The 24318-nt window shown below is 34.6% G+C and overlaps 1 protein-coding gene across 1 annotated transcript in view; it reads left to right on the top strand.

The window, feature by feature from the left end:
• The window catches only part of ADAMTS19 (ADAM metallopeptidase with thrombospondin type 1 motif 19), a 284954-nt gene that overhangs the window by 152861 nt on the left and 107775 nt on the right, over positions 1 to 24318 (top strand). Inside the window, exons 10-13 of the mRNA XM_060091906.1 lie at positions 58 to 208; positions 13413 to 13514; positions 19193 to 19323; positions 20260 to 20432. Coding sequence (XP_059947889.1) covers positions 58 to 208; positions 13413 to 13514; positions 19193 to 19323; positions 20260 to 20432 — 557 coding nt within the window. The remainder of the gene's footprint in view (positions 1 to 57; positions 209 to 13412; positions 13515 to 19192; positions 19324 to 20259; positions 20433 to 24318) is intronic.

The following is a 24318-nucleotide window of genomic DNA, read 5'->3' on the forward strand; positions in this document are numbered from 1 at the left end:
ATTATAACACCTTTTTGCAGTTAATTCAAAATGTTACACATATCTGCATATCGCCAGGTCAAAGGCCAGTAACTGCTTGCTGCAGACAAATCCCCAGAGTGTCAATTCCGTGATGGTTCCCTCCAAGTTGCCAGAGATGACATACACTGCTGACGAGCAATGTCAGATTCTCTTTGGGCCATTGGCTTCCTTTTGTCAAGAGATGCAGGTAAGAGTTGTATCCAGGTAGGATTTTTTTTAAGTGTATGTTCACATCCATTATTTAGAAGTATTGGTTGGAGGAGGGGAAGATGACTTTATTTTAGAGTTTGTGGCTTCAAAACATCCCAGTATTGGAAAGGATTTTCTAAGAAAAGGTTTCTGCATTTTCCCCCTAACATTTTGAAAGTGATAGAAATAGGTGTTGGTATTTAATTAAAGCCAGGAAGGAATGACCCAAGAATTTCTACTTCAAAAATGACATTGAAGTCAGAAAAGTCTTTGTATTATGCCAGTTCATTGCTTTTGTTTTAAATCTCTTACTTGCTTACATGGTAGGTAACTGGGTGAAAATGTAATAAAAACAATATATAAACATGTAATTTTGGAGGAAGGATTATGTCTTTTAACTCTGAAAATAAATTGTTAAAAATATGTTCTATAGGAATAAAAATTAGAGAGTACATTTCTAAATAGTTAAACTAGAGGAAAACGGTAAGTGTCTGATGGTGAACTAAACAATGTCTTTATATTAGTATTCAGTCCCTAGTTACTCTGAAAGGCCAATTGTCCCATACTAGAAAAATCTAAAATCTGAAAGATTGAGCAAAATGACCTTCGTAATTGATGTAAGAATTTAGCTCTATTTACCCTTCCTTTTTTCTTTTCTTCTGTCTTCCTGAAGTTCATCCCCTAGCTGCCCATTTCTTCCTACCTCTTTCCAATACACATACTCACGCACACTTTGTATTTCAGGCTTCAACTGATAATCATGCTTAGAGTGAATTGATAGCTGTATTTCACTGTACCTAAGTTTCTGTGATTACCTCAAAGGAGTTTGGCTTTGTTGAAGATAATGCTGTCTTGGATTACTGGCAGAATAATTAAAATTCATTATAAGGAAAAGGTTATACAGCATTATGACATATGCTCTCTCTGCTTCATTGTTCTTATCAAAGGAGTTATTCACATGTTTGTTACTTTCCTCTTATTAATTTCCCACCCTAGTGTGTAAGCTCCAGGGGGGCAGAGTGTTTCTCCAGCACCTAGTCCAATGGCTAGCACATGGTAGGCACTCAGTGAATATTTGACTTAAGATTAAAATAAGTGAATGTGTGAAGAACTTGGAGCTCCATTAAATGTGACATGTGAAAGAATGTATAGACTGTAATACTCATCTGGCAATATTAGACCTCAAGAGGAACTGATATAGGTGTGTGATTGTGACTGGACACCCAAGGGTTCACATGTGGCAGACCAATGGATCCTTGGAGCTTAGCATTGGGTGTGATAATTACAGCAGTAGCCAGGTTGACTTTGTATTATCTGTCCTAATACCTCTCTGATCTCATCTACCAATCTTGTTCAATCTACTCTCATCTCCAAGGACTTTAGACAATCAAAAATTGGGTCACAATCTTCTTTCTTAAATCGTCATGGTAAAATGAATGTTTTGAGGTCCACAAGTTTGGTTTTGTAGGCAAACACATCTACATGCTGAAATTATCATGTTTTGGAAAACAGAGTAGGCTGCCCATGATTACTATCATACTATTGCATAGGAGATGGTTTCAGTTCATGTAGTACAGAAAATTGATAGACTTGATCAATGAAAATTGTTCATGTTTTATAAAGTACCCCAAGTGTTAGAAAAACTCAGCAAATGATCAACTACAAATGTGATTTTGGTAAATTTTAGATCATTTTTCATAAATACTATTTTTAAAAGTTTTAGAAATTATTTTTAATTATATATTGCAGTTAGTTAAATTTTACTAGTACCATTCCATAATATTTTGAACTCTAAAATGGATGCCACAGTGTGTAAATCATTTAGATTTATGACCTATTTTGATTCTTATAACAATTATATGCCATAGTTGATATTTAATCCTGTTTTACAGATCAACAGTTTGAGGCCTGTAGAAGTTAAATAACACAATTAAGTTATTACATCTATGCAGAGGGAGTGTTAGATGCAAATCCAAAGAATAGAGTATATGTAACCACTATGCTCTACTGCTTCTTATGGAATTCAAACTTCTTTACTTTGTGTCTTTGTATGGGAAAAACCTTAGATCAGATCCTGTATTTAGACTGAATTTGCTTTATCCCTTACAGAACCTACACCATCAGGGTCAAGAAATATTTTAATTGATTTTTTTTTAACTTTTCTAGGCTATTTCCTCTATTTATATGGTTGTTTCTCACTAACCTACCTGCGTGGATTTTTTCTCCACCTATGAAAGTATAACTATTTGTTAGGGGATATTAAATCTGTTTCTTAATATCCTAGGATGTTGCCTTGTTTTAAACTAGTCATTTTGCAAACAGAGTTAAGTTTTAGGTCTTAAGTATCCAGAAATGTTTTCCTTTTTTCCCCTGAAATTATCTGTATGTGACATTTTTATTCATAAAACCAGATTTTTCTCTAGTTCTATCTGTGTGTAATTCATTAAGGACAATTTTAAAATAATGCCAGAAAGGATTGGGCTGCTGTGGGCAGCCAGGGAGAAGCAATGCCTCCTAATAGGGGTTTGGTTGGAGAGCACTGGCTGGAAAGGCATGAAGCCTGGGCTCTAACAGTGGTTCTGCCTCTTATTAGTTGTGTAACCTTAGTCAAAACTCTTTTTCTTTCTAAGCCACACTCTGTAGAACAAGAAATGGAGCTATATTATCTTTCGAAGTCTCTTAGCACTAAGAAGCTGGACTTCTTTCATTCCAAAATCCAAAACAGCATTCTGATACCACCTTTGAAAAATCATCATTTCCATCCCAAATCAATGCAGCTTGCAAAGCATAGAAATTAGGTAGGCAGGTAGGTAGGTAGGTAGGTAGGTAAATAGGTAGATAGAGCCACAGAAGAGATTATTTTAAAATTCAGTCATTGATTTGATAAATATTTATTGAGTTCCAGCTACTTTCCAGGTGCTGTTCTGTGTACTAATAACACAGTAGGAAGTAACCCCCAGCTTCCTGGAGCTTAATTTTAGCTGGGGAAACAGACAATAAGTACATACGTATATAATATGTCAGTTAGTAATAAGTGTTTTGGAGAAGTATAAGTTCAGGTAACAAAGACAGAGAATACAACCAGGGATGGGAGGGTGGGAATGGTGCTATTTTATACAGGATGATCTGGGAAGGCTTCCTAAAGCAAGTGACATTTGCTTAGAAATCTGAAGGAAGTTAGGTAGCCAGCCATGCATTTATCTTGGGAAAAATGTAGCAAGAAGAAACAGAAAGCAAATGCACTGGCATGGAGTTAGGTTCATATTTTAAGTTTAAGATGTCCATTGGACATCCAAGTAGAGATGTTTGTAGGTCCAGAATAGATATCTATCTGGAAGTCCTCAACAAGTAGGAGGTACTGAAGACATGATATTAAATGATGACACTAGGAAATTAGTTAGAAGAGGAATAATTCGAAGACTGAGAACTTAATCACTACAGTATTTAGAGGTTAGGAAAATAAGGAGAAAGCAACAATTAAAACTCTGAAGAAGTCTATTGATAGGAATCAAACCAAGAGAAAGTAAGATCTTGGAGGCTAAGTGAAGACATTTTTCACAGTGGAAATGATTAGAAATTCCAAAAGCTGAAGACAAGGGGAGTAAAATGAAGTCGAGAATATGCAATTGCTATGTTTTTCCCACTGGGTTTGGGACACTGTTACTTGATGCTTTCTTGACATCCCTGAACACCTGAGGGTAAGGAGGTAGAAGTTAAAAATATAAGAGGAAGTAGTTACAAGTGCAGAGGATAGAATAGTTCAGCGCGTTACGCCACTCACGTACACTTTCAAGGGGATACACGTGAAGTCGCCATATCTACCAGTCTGTCACCTAGACTTTATACAAAATGAATCTCCTAGAAGGCAAGCTCCATAACATCAAAAGAGTTGTCAGTCCTTTTTATCACTGTACCTCTGGCACCTAAAAGAGTGCTCAGTAAGTGTTTGTTAAATTAATAAGTGAATCAACTGAATGATGGAATAATAACTCTAAAATTTTACTCATAGAAATAGTTGATTCTTAGATATATAATATGTCCAGAGAATATAAAGATAACCATATAAAGTATTAATTCAATGGCTCCATAAATAACAACCTATAAGGGTATGTAGCTTATGTTTCACAGCTTACACATGAGTTAATCAGGCATCCTTATGTCCATCTTATGTCTCCATTCAGTTATAAATAAGTGTTGAGCTGCATGGAGTAATGATTTGCAGCAACATTTCAACATGTGTGTTTCTGGTACAATATGAGACAATGGTAGTTGGCCCATAGTATTTGAATTAGATATTGCTCTTCCATTCTTACTGACAAATAGTTATATACAAGCACTAGGGACTCCAACATTATGTACATGCTGATCTAATTAATGATATAAATTTACCCTTAGGATAGCAACTTACATCTGCAAAATGTTTAAAGGCATAGCTGTAGAGATGCTTGTGAAACATCTCGACCCTCAGCAATAATTGCTCACTCTTCTGCATGAATATGCTAACTTCTCGGATGACCTTATTCCTGAGTCCTAAGCATTTGGTGCCTCTAGACCATCTGGCATCTAGTGGCTGAGCCAGCTACAACTGCATCAAGTTATCTTTTTTTTTTTTTTTTTTTTTTTTTTTTTTTTGCGGTATGCGGGCCTCTTACTGTTGTGGCCTCCCCCGTTGCGGAGCACAGGCTCCGGACGCGCAGGCTCCGGACGCGCAGGCTCAGCGGCCATGGCTCACGGGCCCAGCCGCTCCGCGGCATATGGGATCCTCCCAGACCGGGGCACGAACCCGTATCCCCTGCATCGGCAGGCGGACTCTCAACCACTTGCGCCACCAGGGAGGCCCAAGTTATCTTAATAGCTGCCTAAAATTACTTAGCCTGGCTAGGAATACAGGGGTATGGATGTTTCCTTAGAACCAATAAGAAGTGGCTGCTTGAGAGTTACATTATTTGAGTAAGAAGGAAGTTTGCTAAAAAAAAAAAAAAAATGAAGACCTCCAGGAAACTTAAGGTTCTGCCTTTGGTTTTGGACTAGGCACAATGTGAGTTGCATACATATTATATTGTATCAAAAACTTTCTAGTGTAATTGAATCATATGATGACTTAAAGTGAAAGTACCATGTAAAGTTCTAGTTTTACATTTCTCTTATATCGACTTAATATATCAAAGTATGTAGGACTTCTAAAATCTCTCATTTGATCTAATGAACATGCTGGCATTGAAATGAGTACCTTATGAAGAATTCTAGAAGATTGAGTCTCTGTGATTTGGCATTGTGAAATTCCAGAGGCAATAGGAATTAGAGCTAAAAAAGCATGAAATATCCCTTGATGGAAAATAGTTGTTTGGGCAGCTAATACAGTATCATTGATAAATCATGTTAAGATTGGTGAAGTTGAAGATTTTTATTGTCCTTTCTTCCTATAATATCAATAAAGTTATGGTTGGTTAAAGCTACCAGGAATTGAATCTGCCTGTTTTGCCATCTAATCAAAGCTTCATCCTATTCTTTGAGCTTTAGTCCTACACGGTATGTGAGTACATGAGTTTGATGGCACATTATTTGTCTAGATAATCTAGCTCTTTAATTTTTTTCCTTAGGACTATTTTTTTTTCATGCCTCCTTATTGACGTGGGCTTTTATTTTTTGGGTCTCTATCTCTGCAAATTGCCTATTTACATTTTGCCCATTTTGTAAACTTTCTGTTTTTCTTGCTGATTTGCAGGAATTCTTTCTATATTCTAGGTGACACTTCCTTAAAGTATGTCATTGTGTGTTAATTTTTTATACAATGTCATTTTAAAATTTTGAAGTGGTTGAATCCATCAAGTTCTCCAATTAAGTTGTGCTGTTTTTGTTTTGGTTTTTTTGTGTGTGTATGTGTATATATATATTCTTTTTCAGATTCCTTTCCATTATAGGTTATTACAAGATATTGGATATAGTTCCCTGTGCTATACAGTAGGTCCTTGTTGTTTCTCTATTTCATATAGAGTAGTGTGTATCCATTAAACCCAAACACCCGGTTTATCCCTTCCCCTCTTTCCTCTTTGGTAAACATAAGTTTGTTTTCTATATCTGTGAGTGAGTTTCTGTTTTGTAAATAAGTTCATTTGTATCATTTTTTTTAGATTCCACATATAGGTGAAATCATATGATATTTATCTTTCTCTGTCTGACTTACTTCACTTAATATGATAATCTGTAGGTCCATCCATGTTGCCACAAATGACATTATTTCATTCTTTTTATGGCTGAATAATATTCCATCATATATATGTATATATGTATGTATATATACACACACACGCACGTGCACACATATACACACCACATCTTCTACATCCAGTCATCTGTCAGTTGATATTCAGGTTGCTTCCATGTCCTGGCTATTGTAAAGAGTACTGCTATGAATATTGGGGTGCATGTAACTTTTCAAATTAGAGTTTTCTCCGGATATATGCCCAGGAATGGGATTTCTGGATCATATGGTAACTCTATTTTTAGTTTTTTAAGGAACCTCTATACTGTTTTCCATAGTGGCTACACCAAGTTACATTCTCACCAACAGTGTAAGAGGGTTCCTTTTTCTCTACCCTCTCCACCATTTATTATTTGTAGACTTTTGGATGATGACCACTCTTACTGGTGTGAGGTGATGCCTCATTGTAGTTTTGATTTGCATTTCTCTACTAATTAGCTATTAAGCATCTTTTCATGTGCCTGTTGCCCATCTGTATATCTTCTTTGGAGAAGTGTCTGTTTAGGTCTTCTGCTGAAGAATGTGTGGTTTTTGAAGTTCATTATCTGTCACTAGATCTTAGATGAAGTATATTATTATTATTCAAAATATCTGTTTACTTATTTGGTTTGATTGATCCATTAGTAACTGACAGACGTGTTAAAATATCCAACTCAAACTACTGATTTATTTATTTTTCCCTGTATTTCTGTCAGTTATTACCTTATATAATGTTGAATTATATTATAGGTGCATACATATTTATGGTTTTTCATCTGTTAATCTGTTTTTCTCTTCTGCATTTTTTATGACTTGTGTCTTAAAATCTATTTTGTCTGGCATTAAAACCATTATCCTGGCTAATATTTGTCACATCTTTATCTTCAACCTTTCCAAATAAAACATAAATACAAATATGGGTATGGATAAATGGGTATGTTTACTAGAGAAAAGCAATTGCTAGATTTTATATTTTTCTGTTTAAACCAATGTAACCATTTTTTGGTATTTTCATCAGCTAGCTTAACATTTTTTACATTGATTTAAATTAATGTTTTTTAGGATTTTTATTGTCAGCTTATTTTGTGTTTGTGTTTCTTATTTATGCTCTACTTTTTACTCTTGTTCTCCTCTCCTACTTTACATTGGAGAAACCAAATTTTCCTCCACATTCAAAAGTCAGACATTCTTTGTATCTTTTTATGTGTATGAGTAATTAGTTCTTTTTTCTTGATGCATAGTATTCCACTGGTATATAACTGTTTTGTTTATCAGTTCACCTCTTAGTAGGCATCTGGGATGTTAGCTATTATGAGTAAGGCTACTCAGAAGATTTGTGAATGATTATTTGTGTACACATATGTTTTTATTCTACAATATTAATACATTAACATATTATATATTAATATATTAATTTTTTGTAAACTATGGGGTAGGGACTGGCTGCCTATTTTTGTAAATAAAGTTTTACTAGAACACAGTCACCCCCATTTGTTCACACGTTCTATTTGGCTGCCTTCAAACTACAATGACAGTGATGAATAGTTGCAACAGAGATTGTGTGGCCCACAAGCCTAAACTGTATACTATTTGGCACTTTACAGAAAAAGTTAGCTGACCCCTATTGCAGCAGATACTCTGGATTCTGTTATATTCCTCCAAATAGTGTTTTGGTTTTTGTTTTCACAGGGAATTAACTTTGTTAGACTCAAACTGGAAACTATCTTGCCTACTGTGGATAGCACCTCATATGTTGGATCAGCTCACTCTTTCCTTATCTGGGCTATTTGGGGTGTGTCCCTTGCATGTATGGTACAGGTGCCACCTAAAGACCTAAACTTCTCTGACTCTCTTCCTTTTGGGATTGTCCCTTCAGGTTTTGGCAGCTTTGACTACATCAGTTTCTGTCTTCATGAGTCTAAAAAGATGGCATATGTTGCTTTAGCCATTGTGTCATGTCATGACCACAAATCACTATCAGATCAAAGCCACAAAGATGGTGAACTCAACTTATGCCAGTCGGCTCCCCTAAACAATTTACCTGCCTTTGTTCACGTTCCAGAACCACCAGGAAGTAGTTTTTTGCACTTGTTCCACAGTTTATGGTTGTTAGCTGCTGGAGGGTTGGTCTTCTGGGAACTTATCCACCATTCCAGAAGAGGAATATTTTTATCTTACATTTCTCTTTCACACAAAGAAATTCTGGATCATTTTTCTTTCAAATATTTCAAATAGTTCCTTCCCACTTTTTTTTTCTTTTCTTTGGGGCTTCATTAACTAGGTATTGACAGTTCTCCTTTCTCTAAATTTCTTCTTACTCCTTGATTTTCTTTAACACTCTAAGATGTGTTCTATTGAGGGGTCCTTTGCAGCATGCTGCTTCATTTGTTGGCTATGCATAGACTACATTTTTCTTCCCATGTCTGTTACTCAACACCTACCTCTAGCAGCCATAAAGTATATGGAGTGAAGGAGGTAAAAGAGAAGACATCAAATTTAAATATTTAACTGTCAGTGGTCAAATCATTTCTGCTAAGGGATAAAGATTTTGAGATGTAAATGTGCTAGATTTTTAGTATTTCTTCCCATTAAAAAGGTTAATAATAATGGCTAAAGTCCAATTATTATTGCTTTATGTAATCAATGTTTATTTAGATTTATCCTCATTTTTGTCAGGTTCTTTGATCACAAGTGCTTTTCAGCCCTTTCCTATGAGGTCATATTCTTCTTGAAATACACCATTTAGAAGTTCCTTTTGGGAAGATCTGTTGGTGGTAAACACTCAGTTTCTGTTTCCTTGAAAGAGTCTTTATTTAACCTTCAGTCTTGAATAAAATTTTAGCTGAGTTCAGGACTCTAATTGACAGTTATTTTTTTCCTCTTACCACTTTGAATACACCATGTATTCACTTTTTTTATGTTTGTGCCAAGATGCCATCTTTGCTATTTTCCTAATCTTAAAAGGAAACTTTCAACATTTCACGGTTTTTTAACGATATTTGCTGTAGATTTTTATAGATGTCCAGAGGTCCATTAATTTTGAAGATGTGTTCTTCAGTGGTTAGTTTCCTGACTTTTTTTTAAATGAATGGATGTTGAATTGTGTCACAAACTTTGTATCTAGAGATACAAAAATCATAGAGTTTGAAGTTTTTGATGTGCTTGATTATGTTAATCAAATCTCTAGTATTATAGTAGCCTTGCATTCCAAGAAAAACCCAACATGATCATGATCATCCTTTTTTCATGGATTGTTGGATTCCATCTGGTAAAAAGTGTGTAGAATATTTAAATCTAAGTTTGTAAATGAGGTAGATCACTATTTTCATTTTCTTTTAAAACTCCTGCCTGGTTTGAGTATCATAAAGTGTGTTTAGGAATATTGCTTCTTTTTCTGTTCTCTAGACAGTTTATGTAAATTGACAATTTAAGTTTTTGGATCAGATGTATTCTTTGTGGGAAGATTTTTAACAGTCACTTTTAATTATTCTATGGTTAGGCAATAGTTTCAGCTTTTCTAGTTCCTCTTACGTCCATTTTAGCAAGTTTTTTGTAAATTTTTAAAAAATATTTTTTCATTTCATATTCATTCTAAAGTTTTTTGGCATAAAGTTGTTCATAATGTCTCCCTACTTCTGTTTAAACTTTATGTCATCTGTACTTATGCCTTCATTTTTTATTCCTAATAGTGTTTCTTTTTGCCTTCTCTTTTTTTCTTGATTAATTTTCAATTTTATTAGTATTCATAAAAAACTAGATTTCAGTTTTTTTAATTTCTTTTGTCTTTGTACTCTATTTTTTAAATACCTCTCTTTCTCTTTCCCTTACTTTTTTCCTCTCTTCCATCCTTAATAATACCAAGCTGTTCTGTGATAGAAAAGATTGTTTTTGAAAATATTATTCCATACTGAATTACACTTGCAATCAAATGTTACATTATTGAGATTGTAGTTTGAAAGATAATTTATGGATGAACAAGGAGTTACATGTCTGAGATTTAATTGCTACTTCCATGCATATGCACTTAAGATTTTTTATTTTAACATAAAATTCAAAACATCTTAATGGAACTATTTGCTATAAAGAAAGACATGGACACAGGTTGTATTTGAAGATAAATTTTATGATATCTATACATGGACAGTTAATCCATGTCCATTTAAATTATTCCATTGAAATTTTTTTTTTTTTTTTTTTTTTTTTTGCTGTACACGGGCCTCTCACTGCTGTGGCCTCTCCCGTTGCGGAGCACAGGCTCCGGACACACAGGCTCCGCGGCCATGGCTCGCGGGCCCAGCCGCTCCGCGGCATGTGGGATCTTCCGGGATCGGGGCACGAACCCGTGTCCCCTGCATCGGCAGGCGGACTCTCAACCACTGCGCCACCAGGGAAGCCCCATTGAAATTTTTTTTTCATGTAAACTTTTTAAAAGGCTTCTTGAGATAAACATCCAAATTTATATATTCTTTTAAGGGTCATTTCTTATTATAGAGGAATAAAAAAGGAATGTTGTATTATTTTTATTAGTTTGCAAGGAATGCTGAGTTGTACATTTCTGTCCTGGATTCCTATACACAGCATTTTAAGTTTTGAAGTTCTTTTCTTAATTGACATAGTAAGTGATTTCAGTAATTATGTTGAAAAGAAGATTTGACTCTGGCCTGTGTAACATACAGAGTGTTTGGTTCTAACAAAATACCCAGTCCTGCTCCTCTTAAGAAAGGGCTTGGTATTACATAGTTCTAACATCACGCATCTGAGATGTTGCACTTCTCAAGGAGAAAACAGTCCATTCCATTTCTTCACTATTTTATTGCTTTACTTTTTACAGTTTGGTTTGAATCCTGAATCTGAGTTATCTTTCAGAATGAGGCTATAATATACTTACCAAAAGATCCCCAGAACTATAGAACATAAAGGGTAAAGAGATCTCCTCTATGAGAGATATATTCTGTATGACTTTGCTTATCTTGAAAAGCTGCCAGGTTTACTTTTATGCTCTCAGTGCCTCAAGTGGGAATCAGTTAGAGTACCTGCTGTTTTGAATAGAAGCTAATGGTGGAAGGTCTGAATTTAGGCCACCTCAGTGTTCAACAAGCAAGTATGATTTTAAAACTACAGCATAGACAAGATTTGCCTTTTAGTTCAATATGCATTGGTTAACTAATGAACTTGACTAAAATAATTCATGTTATAGCACAACTAAGCCTTATTGAATATTAATAAAGAAAAATTCTTCTTTGGTGGAAAATTCAGCATTTGACCTCATAATTATAAAATATCATTAACAAGAATGTCTTGGAGAAAAAAATAAAAACTTTTAGGAACTAAAATTCTCAGGTTAGATATCTGTTAATTCAAATATAAATGTGTCCACAAAAGTACACGATAAACAACTTCTCTGCTTATTTTCAAGAGTCTAAAATATTGCAGAGAAGCTATTTCATTTAGGCATTCTTTAAAATTAGTTCCTGGATGAATTTTTGGTAAATGATATGTGACATAAAAGCAAAGACATTAAGCTAAATCATATCCTAAATATAATAAGATGTATTTGTATGAAATATTTTGAAGCAGAAAAACTGTCACAGCACATAAAATAGCATAAATAGAATATACCACACTCCTGCCATAGACTATTGAATTTTCAAGAACTTACAAACATTTCAGAAATCTACATTTTTAAATAAAGAAAGAATAGGAAAATAATATTTGGAGAGTTGTAACAAATTCAGAGAGTTGTAATAGACCTGCTTGAAATCTTAGTTTAAATTTATGATTCCCAAAGTATTTAGTAGATTTGAGTCATAAGTTAATTTTAACTTTACAGTGATTTTCAGTTTGTTTTGAACACCACTCCCAGAGTAAACCCCCTAAAATAGCCTTTTTATCTTATCAACCTGCTGGTCAACTGCTGAATGATTTCTTTTTCCCTCCAAAAATGGAGTCCTGGCATTCAGGATCTGGTTTTTCTGTCTTTAAAATCTTGTTCCCTACTCCCTACCCTTATATGACCCCTCCCATCTGACTGTTCTTCTCACCCTTTCAAGACTGTCTTTCACATCAACACTTACTTGTTCTGTCCTTATCAACCTGCTTTCTTCAAGCCTTTACTTCAAATATCTGGATAGGTAGTCACACAATCATCTTCAAGATAGGTTACTCCAGTCGCTTTAAGTATGCCGCATGGATTTGATTTGTGTAATTTGTTAATAACAGGCTTGTATCTAAAAAACTTCAGCCATCCTATAGAAATAGAAAGTCCTTAAGTATGTGGTAGTTTTGCCTCTTTATCTGTCTCTGGGTGGCCACAAGTATAGAGTTCTCTTCTTTCAGTGTTGTGTTTATGCTGTTTTATCTCACTATTTTTTGTTTGTTCCCTCAACTTTTCCCTAGAAAAAGTTAAATGTATTCTGGATACCTAGAACTCATTCATACTGAGGTAAAAATGACTGATAACAGGGGAAATATGCCCACTGAGAGTCTCTGTATTGCATCAGGGGCCAAAGCTATGTGATGAAATAATGAAGTACTAACATGGCTTGTCGGCATACAGCAAAGCATAAGTGAGGACAGGCTTTAAGATAGGAGGTACTAAATCATACCATAAGCTCATTACTTTAATTTTTCCAGCCTGGTTCATATAATGGTATAAATAATGATTTTTAGCTTACAGTTTTCTGCTGTAGCTACTTAAGCTTGTGTAATCACATGTGTTTTATTTAAAGAAATTTTAAAATATTTAAATTTATGAAACAGATTTTCTATTTGTATCAGTCTTCTCATCACTAAATAAGCCATACACTATTTCAATTATAAGTTTAATATTAAAAGTACCTAAAGTATATTTTTCTTCAAATCATTTCTGATGTTCTGTTAAAAGAGCTCTCTCAAACCTTATTGACTTAACCTCAAAAATGTGATGCCTTCCCCTTATTAGTTATTATACCCTTGTTTTCAGCATGTTATTTGCACAGGGTTGTGGTGCAAGGTAGAAGGGGAAAAAGAATGCAGAACCAAACTAGATCCACCAATGGACGGAACTGATTGTGACACTGGTAAGGTAAGTCATTGGTGCTGCCTGAAATTAATAAGAATATTAAGTGAAACTTAAGAAACTTGCATTTTCTCCTTACTAGTTATGAGTGTAACTGGTAAGACATTTTCTTCTGCCAGTTACATATGTATCTTTCTTAACACCAGTGTAATACTTTCAGTATATATAAAGTTTCAGCATTTCCTCTATTTTCAATTTTAACACTTATATTTTTGCAAATCCATGGTTTTTTAAAATATCAATGCAGTAATTTTTTATTGTTGATTATGACAATGTGGAGAGTTGGATGTATGTATTACTTTAACAAAAATGAAATATTTTACTATTAAATTACACATAAGTAAAAGATTCACAAATAAATCATAAATAGTAAAACTCAGCTAATGAATCCTTTAGAGTATAAAATATTGTCTTAGGAGAGCCACCAAGTATAGTTTTTCCTTGTCATTTCAAGCAACATAAATAAAATATTCTGGGGGATTAGTAAACATTTGGCTGTCTAAGTTGTTTAATGTGTTTCATAAGACTATGGAAATGTATTAGTACACATTTCCAGATCATTTCAATTGCTATTGAAAATTAATTTTGTTTTGAAGAATATTAAGGCATTAGATTCCATATAAATTTATAATTACAGTTAATTTAATCAAAAGATAACCATTCAATAGTTTACATAATTTTCTAATTTTTATTCTATGAAAGTAGAACAGTTATTACTTTACTCATTAGATGTAAGATCAGAAAACTTGCCTCTGAAGAACATGAATTTTTACTACATTTGAAAAGAATCAACAACATAAAGATTACTTGGGGTGAATTACTTAGTGAAAAAAATTAAGTCATGTAGAGGGCTAGTTTAAAAGCACATCAATTTGAAAAATGGACAGAAATGGAAATCTAGCAATTCCAGTTCTAGAATTTTGTCCTAAGTAAATACTTATACCTGTACAAAAAGATAGGCACGTGTGCATGTACACACACAAACACACGTACATACATGCTTATGTCAGGATGCAACTTGCTGTGGTGAGAAATGAGGTACAACAAAAATATTCATCAGGAGAGGAATGGTTCCAGTGTAGCTGTTAACAGAATGAGGTAAATATATATGTATTAAATTGAAAGCATCTATAAAACATGATAGTTTGTATAGAGACATGTCAGAAAAAACTGATACTTTATATGATACCATTTGAGAGTTAGGGAATAAAACAATTTGCATACAGATGTGAGTATACCCATAGAGTATATATTTTTAAACTCATAGAAAATGGTTTGAAAATATAAACGCCAAACTATAATTAGCAGTTGACTCTTGGGAGGGATGTGGAATTGATGGATGGAATAAAGCAATGGGAAGTGAGGGTGAATATAACTTTTCTCCTGACATTTCTGGATTGTTTGACATAAGCATATTGTCATATTACTTCTGTGATTTCTTTAATGAGAAAATGAAAAATGTACAAATTAAGTCCCAAATAATAAAAAAGGACTAGAAATATTTTATCACTAGATATAATCAGTAAGAAAATGATTTCTTGAAAGAGAACTTCTGTGAATATCAGTCAGTTGTTTACAGACTGCCAAATGTGTTTTCTGTGAGCTTATATGGAGCGTCAGAATTTGGATTTGTTTTATTTTTAAATTATACACAAAAGTACAATAATGTATGTATATTGGGCAAGCCTCATGGTATTATGCTGAGTAATTTATTGCTTGAGTCATAAAACTCTGCACCAGCAATAATTTCCATCATCCCTGAAACAGAAAAGCAGTAATAAATAGAGATAACCAAATATTCAGCCACATGTCTTCAAACATCACACAACCCATTTGTCTTACTTAGTTCTTCATTAGCAATATAAAATCTGTTCATTTTTATAATCTGGTGTCCTAAATATTTTTCTACTATTTTTTTCTTCTGATATTTATGAAAATAAATTGCATTCTTTAGTTCTCTAAAATAAACTTATTCTTTCAGCAATCAAAATTGTAATTACTCTTTAAACGTAAATGTTTTATTTCCCTATAATTGTGCTAATGATATTCTCTTAGTGGTTCTGTAATGCTTTGTGTATTGAAATAACTAATGAACTTCTCAGTTCCTCAGGCCATGTGGGCTTCTTCAACTATCCATCTGTTCCAGCTGTTGTAGGAGCCATCCTGACAATAGCTTCCAACACTCTGCAGTTGAGGGCTGTAGGGATAAAATATTTGGATGCTTACAACCTCGCGCTAAACACTGCTAGCTCAGTACATGGCAAACCAAGAAACAAAGCTGAGAATTTTGTAATGTGTTACACTCTAGTGATGTTAATTTAGCTGTATAACTAGTTCATCTAAGAGTATATAATTAAGTCTGAGAAGGTGCTGACCAGAATTCTATGATTCAAAATGATTTTTTAAGAGATTTTATTTATTTGTTTGTTTGTTTGTTTGTTTGTTTGTTTGTTTGTTTGTTTGTTTTTGGCCGCGTCGGGTCTTTAGTTGCGGCGTATGGGCTCTTCACTGCGGCTCATGGGCTTCTGTCTAGTTGTGGCGTGCGGGTTTTCTCTATCTAGTTGTGGCACGTAGGCTCCAAGGCGCATGGGCTCTGTAGTTTGTGGCAACGCGCGTGAGCTCAGTAGTTGTGGCCCGTGGGCTTAGTTGCCTCATGGCATGTGGGATCTTAGTTCCCTGACCAGGGATCGAACCTGTGTCTCCTGCATTGTAAGGTGGATTCTTTACCACTGAACCACCAGGGAAGTCCCAATTCAAAATGATTTTGAAGGTAGGGATTTATCTACTATTTATGGACAGCATTTTCCAAATTAAAAGCAGCCTGTTTTCTTTCTTCTCCTTTTCTCTACTATCATCTGTATTTATGTTTATATTAACAGAGATCCAAGAGTTGATAAATGATTTGGTTTAAACCAAGAAATGTATGTTTTTTACTTAAAATATTTTCTAGGAATTGGAGGATGGGGAAGGAAAGCTAAATACCAACTGACTAGAATTTTAGACTGTTTTGAAGGATGCTACGTAACATATTTCAATTATTTACTTTCCTAAGTTCCTAAAGGATGAAATTACCACCATCGTTCTTGATTGAAAAAATGAAGGATGTAATATCCTTACAATCACAAATTTGCAAATGGAGACAGTTTATTGCCTTTTTTCTTCCTCTTCTTTCATCTAACAATGTGTGTACAAGAAGATTTGTTGAGAGAATAATGTTTCCTTTGTCATCTTCATGAACCTCTTCCAATTGGGTGTTTTCATCAACTTCCTAGGCATATTCCCATAGAAATTTGAGAGAATAGAAATATAGTCAAACTTTTTTAGGTCATGTACTGTCCCAGAAATAAACTATATTGTATATTTCCTTAGCATTTTCATAAATCAGACTGAATTATTCGATATGAGAAAATTTGAGTTTTTTAAATCATGCATAATTTTTTGAAGCTAAAAAGTACAAATGAAACAAAACATCCTGCTAGAGAATTCATGAAAAGCAGCATTAGGATCATTTTATGTAAAACCCAATAGAATATTTCGTATAATAGTTTAAACAAAACATTTAACACTTTGCCCAGTGTTGAAACACAGCACCACCTAGAAGACAGAAAAGCAGGTTCTCCATAGTTTTGTCCAGAGATCTGGTTATCTGCAAGGGGATGAACTTTAACTATTATACTATGCTTTCTTTAAATTTCACTTATTTGTATATGCAAATTTGGCTTGCATATCTGTTTCCATTTATCTTCATCTGCCAGTCGTGTCTAGTTTAAATGACGTGCAAGTCTAGATCTGGGTCTTTCCCAGAATATTTTTAGTCAGCTGTGAACTCTAGCCCAGCCTTTCAATGCCAGCTTACTGCTAAATGGGCGAGGAGCTGTGATATGCACTCGGGGGGAAAAATAAACACCCTTCACCTAGGCCAAAACAACTTGACCAATTGAAGTTTGACAGCTTTCACACTGGATTTTTTTTTTCCATGAATGGCATAACATCATTAAATCCTTAAAACCAGTAAGTTGTTTAAAAGTTTTCACAAAGTCTGTTTTCCTCCTTTTGCAGTTTTCAGACTGAATCTTCATATAAAATCTCAGTTTATTTAATGACAATTTTAGCATGTCAATACACTCTGAGTTGTTGAGGTTTTGTTTTGTTTTTTCCCAAGCCTGGATTTAAAACTCCTTGAATCCAAAAAAGGTTGAATTTAAAATCTGACATTATTAGAGAAAATCTGCAGGAACTGATTATTTTATTGCATAGAAAAGCATTAACTGGGCTCACACAAAACTACGTAGCATAGTTTTCTAAGTTCTCTCTTCTAAAAACAGCATTTAAAAACATTATCAAAATAAGTTTTAAAGAAACAGATCAGTTAAGATCAGAATGAATAGAATTTTGGTGAGATTTCTGGAAACTTATTAATAAAATTAATATAATGCTATATAATTTGTTATTAGTATTTTTATTATAGTTAATCTTTATTAAATCTTTGCTAAGGACTATGCATTGTGCTTAGTTTCACTCAACTTCTGAAAATTCTATTAGGTAAATATCAATATGATTATCATTCACATTTTGAAATGGGAAAACTAAGAATCAGAGAGCTGCTATAATTTCTTCAAAATCCCTTATAAATCATGTTGCCATTAGTGCAAAATATCGTTTAGGGCTGGAAGGATCAGCTTGCTCAACCCTTGTGACTATACAATCATTTATCTAAATTTTTTTATTCTTTACTTATTATTTCCAACATGGTTTTGTTTAATTAATTTTTACCTTTAATATGTTTGCTATGATCATGATAGATCTGATTTTCCAGGAATAAAGAGAAATTATAAATATCTGTCCACAAAGTCCTGGCAACCATTCCTCGGTGGCCACAGAAACAGCCTCTTTGGCTGTTTTTGTTTAAAGTTAATGATAAAATAAATATAAAAAATAGAATGAGCACACTCCTTTCTCTTCTTTCTTTGCTGTCTTTCTCAGTTAATAGATACCAAATAACATATAGAATAATTGGAATGAAATGATAGAATTTCAGAAAGTCTAATTGTTCAAGTCTTTCAAATAAACAGCTTTTGAAAGAAAATTTGCTATAATGTTAATGCTTGAATTTGACAGAAACTTTCAGAAAAAAAAAATATATAAAGGAAAGTGCTAAAATTGAGCCATACTCTTTTTTTTTAATTTACAAGGAAAGAGAGTACCCTGAATCACTGAAAGTTTAAATCAAAATTGCTAAATTTGCTAAAATGTCTGCTTCATTCTAGTTAAAGACATTTATATCTTACGTACCATTCTTATATTGATACTTGACCCTATGCTTTTTTGGTCCTCTCTTTTAAATTGTTATGTTTCTTAAAATGTGTTAGTTTTTCTTCCTGGCTGTACAACCCCAGATTCCTTCTTTGCCCTATCTCCGTCACAAGTACTAAATTCTCAGGGCTATAGTACAAATATCTGTGTGCTGTTCTTATGACAAGACTGTATGATCTGACATGAGAACTGGACCAGTGTATTGCTATGACAGTAAGCACGTGTCAACTTATTTTTGGTCTTTTGCAATTCCACATGTTTGGGGTTCTTAGCAGACCTGATTTAATCTCAATTCCAGTGACTCTATAGGCCAGTGAATGATTTTCCGTTGTGCCCTGATTTGTTCACCTAAGACATAACTTTTGGAATAGTGGTGTAAGGCTGGAGAGTGTACCAGCAGGACCTCAGCACCTGGACTCGTGGCTGGAGAGTGGAGCATGTGGAGTCCCTGTAGCCGAACCTGCAGTTCTGGGATCAGCAGCCGAGAGCGCAAATGTCCTGGGTAAACGCAAAGTTCCTGGATTGGGGGAGGGCATTGTTTTCTTCAAGTTTGAAATTAAAAGATTTTACTGATAAACCATGTTGGGGTCCAAAGAAACTTCTCAAACCTCACTCCACTTTGGAAAACAGAAAAATCCCTTAAATTATTTTATGTAAAATCTCCCTTCAAAGAAGAAAATAAGACCAAACTTTCTAAGAATAAATAATTAAACACCACACAGAGTGGTGTTTTGAGTACAAATCAAATAAAAAATTGCGTTGAAATAAGCAGGGAGAGATGTGTTAGAAAAAGTAAGTCACCATTAAAAGGAACTGTGAGAGGAGCCGGAAGCTGATAGGACTTCAGAAAGAGAGGGAATGAGGGCAACATGAATGTCAGTAGAAGCTAAGAACGATGAGAAATGAAATCCTGCTGAGCACATGTATGGATAGGGAGCATCCAAGATCAGCTTGCTTGTCTCCATCATTCCTAGAGTGATCCTAGGAAAATGTGTGAGAAAGTCATTTCAGCTTTATGCTTTAACTTTGGTGTGGATTCAATGGACCAGTTCCTCAACAAGAGATTTTAAAAAATGTATGTGAAAACCTTAGAAGCAACTCCTTAATAATTCTTAGCCCCATTCTTTCATGGGAAGTGCAGGCTTTCTATTTTGCCCCCAACCTCTGCCCTTTACCCTTCTGTATCATTTTCATGGCAAATGGGCTCTTGTTTCTCATGTATTTTGGAAATTAAATGGCTCAAAGATTGGAAAAAAAATATATTTTTAAATAAACATATGGATTTCCTACCATTACCAATCATTTAATCTGTCCACCTTTTCAAAAGTAGATTTAATATAAAGGATTATACCTTATTAATATATTGCCTTTTGATTTTTTTAAATGAGGAGTTAACATAAAAAAAGATAAAATTGATTATTTGTACTGTCTTTTCTAGGCTAGGTTCTGAAGCAAGGGATTGTAATGGTCCCAGAAAACAATACAGAATATGTGAGAATCCACCTTGTCCTGCAGGTTTGCCTGGATTCAGAGACTGGCAATGTCAGGCCTATAGTGTTAGAACTTCGTACCCAAAGCATGTACTTCAGTGGCACGCTGTCATGGATGAAGGTATGACCAACCAGATCGCCACCATCTTAGTTATGTAGACTTCTAGGTTTGCAAGGTGCTTTACAATAGTGGTAAATATTGTTTTACAGTTTATATTCTAGGTATTTCAGAGCTCTGTTTTTTCTACCTTTACTGGTATATAACAACCACAAGCACTGACTAAAAATATATTTTAAAAATATAGAGATATTATACACCAATGACATAAACTAAAATTTAAAAAGGGTGACAATACAAAATGCTGGTGAGGATGAAGAGAAACTAGATCTCTCATGCGTTGCTGGTAGGAAGGTAAAATGGAGCAGCCACTCTGAAAATTAGCTTGGCAGTTTCTTTAAATAACTAAGCATACACTTTAGAAAGCACAGTCTTGGTTATTTATCTCAGAGAAATGAAAATTTGCAACCACAAAAAAATGCTGAACACAAATGGGCACAGCAGCTTTATTTTCTATAGCCAAACACTGGAAACAGTCAAAAAGGTTCTAAGTAGCTGCAGGGTTAGGAAACTGAGGTATATCTGTGCCATGGGATATTATGCAACAGTACACAGAACACTCTGTTAACATATGCAGTGACCTGGTGGATGTCACAGCATTATGCTGAGTAGGAAAATCCAATCTCAAAATGTCTCACACTGTATGATTCCTTTTATATAACATTCTTGAAGCCACAAAAGTATCGAGATGGAAAACAGATAGATGAGTGGTTACCAGGAGTTAGGGGTGGTGGTGGGAGAGGGATGGGTGTCCCTGTAAAGGGGTAGCACGAGGTAGAACTAGAGATCTTTATATAAAGTGCAAATTGGCTCATTCTGATCTCTCAGTTAAAGCATTTCAGAGACTTGCCATAACTCTTCAGGTAAGAGGCCAAATTTCACCACATGACATGCTCAGCAAGACCTTCTTTAGCCTGATTCCTTCTCGTCTCCTGCCTCATATAAAACCTCACTTTCTCTTCTTCTGCGCTCCAGATATTGCCCTTGTTTCACTGCTTCATACATGTCGTACTTTCTTCCCCCACACATGGCCTCCAAACATACTGTTTCTTTATACAAAGAAGAATAGAATAGTCTTCTATTCACACCATCCTTTTAATAAAGGTTAATTCTATATTTCCAGATGCTTCAACCAACAAACTTTGGAGTCTTCATTTTCCATTTAGTTCTCTTTTACTGTACATTCAAAATTTCAGTAAAGTCACATGAGCCCTATCTTTAAAATACATCCAGATTCTGATTATTGCCCAATATTTCCAGAGGTGCCACCCTGGTATAAGCAACAGTGTCTTACCTGGTTGATTGTAGTAGCTGTGTAACTATTCTTTTTTTTTAATTTTTGCATTTTCTTTTCTTTCTTTTTTTATACAGCAGGTTCTTATTAGTCATCCATTTTATACGCATCAGTGTATACATGTCAATCCCAATTTCCCAATTCATCACACCACCACCACCACCCACCGCCGCTATCCCCCCTTGGTGTCAATATGTTTGTTCTCTACATCTGTGTCTCAATTTCTGTCCTGCAAATCGGTTCATCTGTACCATTTTTCTACGTTCCACATATATGCGTTAATATACGATATTTGTTTTTCTCTTTCTAACTTACTTCACTCTGTATGACAGTCTCTAGATCCATCCACGTCTCTACAAATGAACCAATTTCGTTCCTTTTTGTGGCTGAGTAATATTCCATTGTATATACGTACCACTTCTTCTTTATCTATTTGTCTGTCGATGGGCATTAGGTTGCTTCCATGACCTGGCTGTTGTAAATAGTGCTGCAATGAACATTGGGGTGCATGTGTCTTTTTGAATTATGGCTTTCTCTGGGTATATGCCCACTGGTGGGATTGCTGGTTCATATAGTAGTTACATTTTTAGCCTTTTAAGGCTGTACTGTTCTCCATAGAGGCTGTATCAATTTACATTCCCACCAGAAGCGCAAGACGGTTCCCTTTTCTTCATACCCTCTCCAACATTTGTTCTTTGTAGATTTTCTGATGCTGCCCATTCTAACTGGTGTGAGGTGATACCTCATTGTAGTTTTGATTTGCATTTCTCTAATAATTAGTGATGTTGAGCCGCTTTTCATGTGCTTCCTGGCCATCTGTATATCTTCTTTGGAGAAATGTCTGTTTAGGTCTTCTGCCCATTTTTGGATTGGGTTGTTTCTTTTTTTAATATTGAGCTGCATGAGCTGTTTATATATTTTGGAGATTAATCCTTTGTCCATTGATTCGTTTGCAAATATTTTCTCCCATTTGAGGGTTGTCTTTTCATCTTGTTTATGGTTTCCTTTGCTGTGCAAAATCTTTTAAGTTTCATTAGGTCCCATTTCTTTATTTTTGTCTATTTCCATTACTCTAGGAGGTGAATCAAAAAAGATCTTGCTGTGATTTATGTCAAAGAGTGTTCTTCCTAAGTTTTCCTCTAAGAGTTTTATACTGTCCAGTCTTACATTTAGGTCTCAAATCCATTTTGAGTTTATTTTTGTGTATGGTGTTAGGGAGTGTTCTAATTTCATTCTTTTGCATGTAGCTGTCCAGTTTTCCCAGCACCACTTATTGAAGACACTGTCTTTTCTCCATTGTATATCCTTGTCTCCTTTGTCATACATTAGTTGACCATAGGTGCATGGTTTTATCTCTGGGCTTTCTCTCTTGTTCCATTGACCTATATTTCTGTTTTTGTGCCAGTACCATATTGTCTTGATTACTGTAGCTTTGTAGTATAGTCTGAGGTCAGGGAGTCTGATTCCTCCAGCTCCGGTTTTTTCCCTCAAGACTGCTTTGGCTATTCGGCGTCTTTTGTGTCTCCATACAAATTTTAAGATTGTTTGTTCTTGTTCTGTAAAAACTGCCATTGGTAATTTGATAGGGATTGCATTGAATCTGTAGATTGCTTTGGGTAGTATAGTCATTTTCACAATATTGATTCTTCCAGTCCAAGAACATGGTATATCTCTCCATCTGTTGGTATCATCTTTAATTTCTTTCACCAGTGTCTTATAGTTTTCTGCATACAGGTCTTTTGTCTCCTTAGGTAGGTTTATTCCTAGGTATTTTATTCTTTTTGTTGCAATGGTAATGGGAGTGTTTCCCTAATTTCTCTTTCAGATTTTTCATCATTAGTGTTTAGGAATGCAAGACATTTCTGTGCATTAATTTTGTATCCTGCAGCTTTACCAAATTCATTGATTAGCTCTAGTAGTTTTCTGGTGGCATCTTTAGGATTCTCTATGTATAGTATCATGTCACGCGCAAACAGTGACAGTTTTATTTCTTCTTTTCCAGTTTTTATTCCTTTTTTTTCCTTTTCTTCTCTGGTTGCCATGGCTAGGACTTTCAAAACTATGTTGAATAATAGTGGTGAGAGTGGACATCCTTGTATTGTTCCTGATCTTAGAGGCAATGCTTTCAGTTTTTCACCATTGAGAATGATGTTTGCTGTGGGTTTGTCGTATATGGTCTTTATTATGTTGAGGTAGGTCCCCTCTATGCTCACTTTCTGGAGAGTTTTTTTTTATCATAAATTGGTGTTGAATTTTGTCAAAAGCTTTTTCTGCATCTATGGAGATGATCATATGGATTTCCTTCTTCAATTGGTTAATATGGTTAATATTGATTGATTTGAGTATACTGAAGAATCCTATCCTGGGATAAATCCCACTTGATCATGGTGTATGATCCTTTTAATGTGTTGTTGGATTCTGTTTGCTAGTGTTTTGTTGAGGATTTCTGCATATATATTCATCAGTGATATCGGTCTGTAATTTTCTTTTTTTGTGGTATCTTTGTCTGGTTTTGATATCAGGGTGATGGTGGCCTCGTAGAATGAGTTTGGGAGTGTTCCTTCCTCTGCAATTCTTTGGAAGAGTTTGAGAAGG

Source organism: Mesoplodon densirostris, chromosome 3 (assembly GCF_025265405.1).
Source record: "Mesoplodon densirostris isolate mMesDen1 chromosome 3, mMesDen1 primary haplotype, whole genome shotgun sequence".
Lineage (NCBI taxonomy): Eukaryota > Metazoa > Chordata > Mammalia > Artiodactyla > Ziphiidae > Mesoplodon > Mesoplodon densirostris.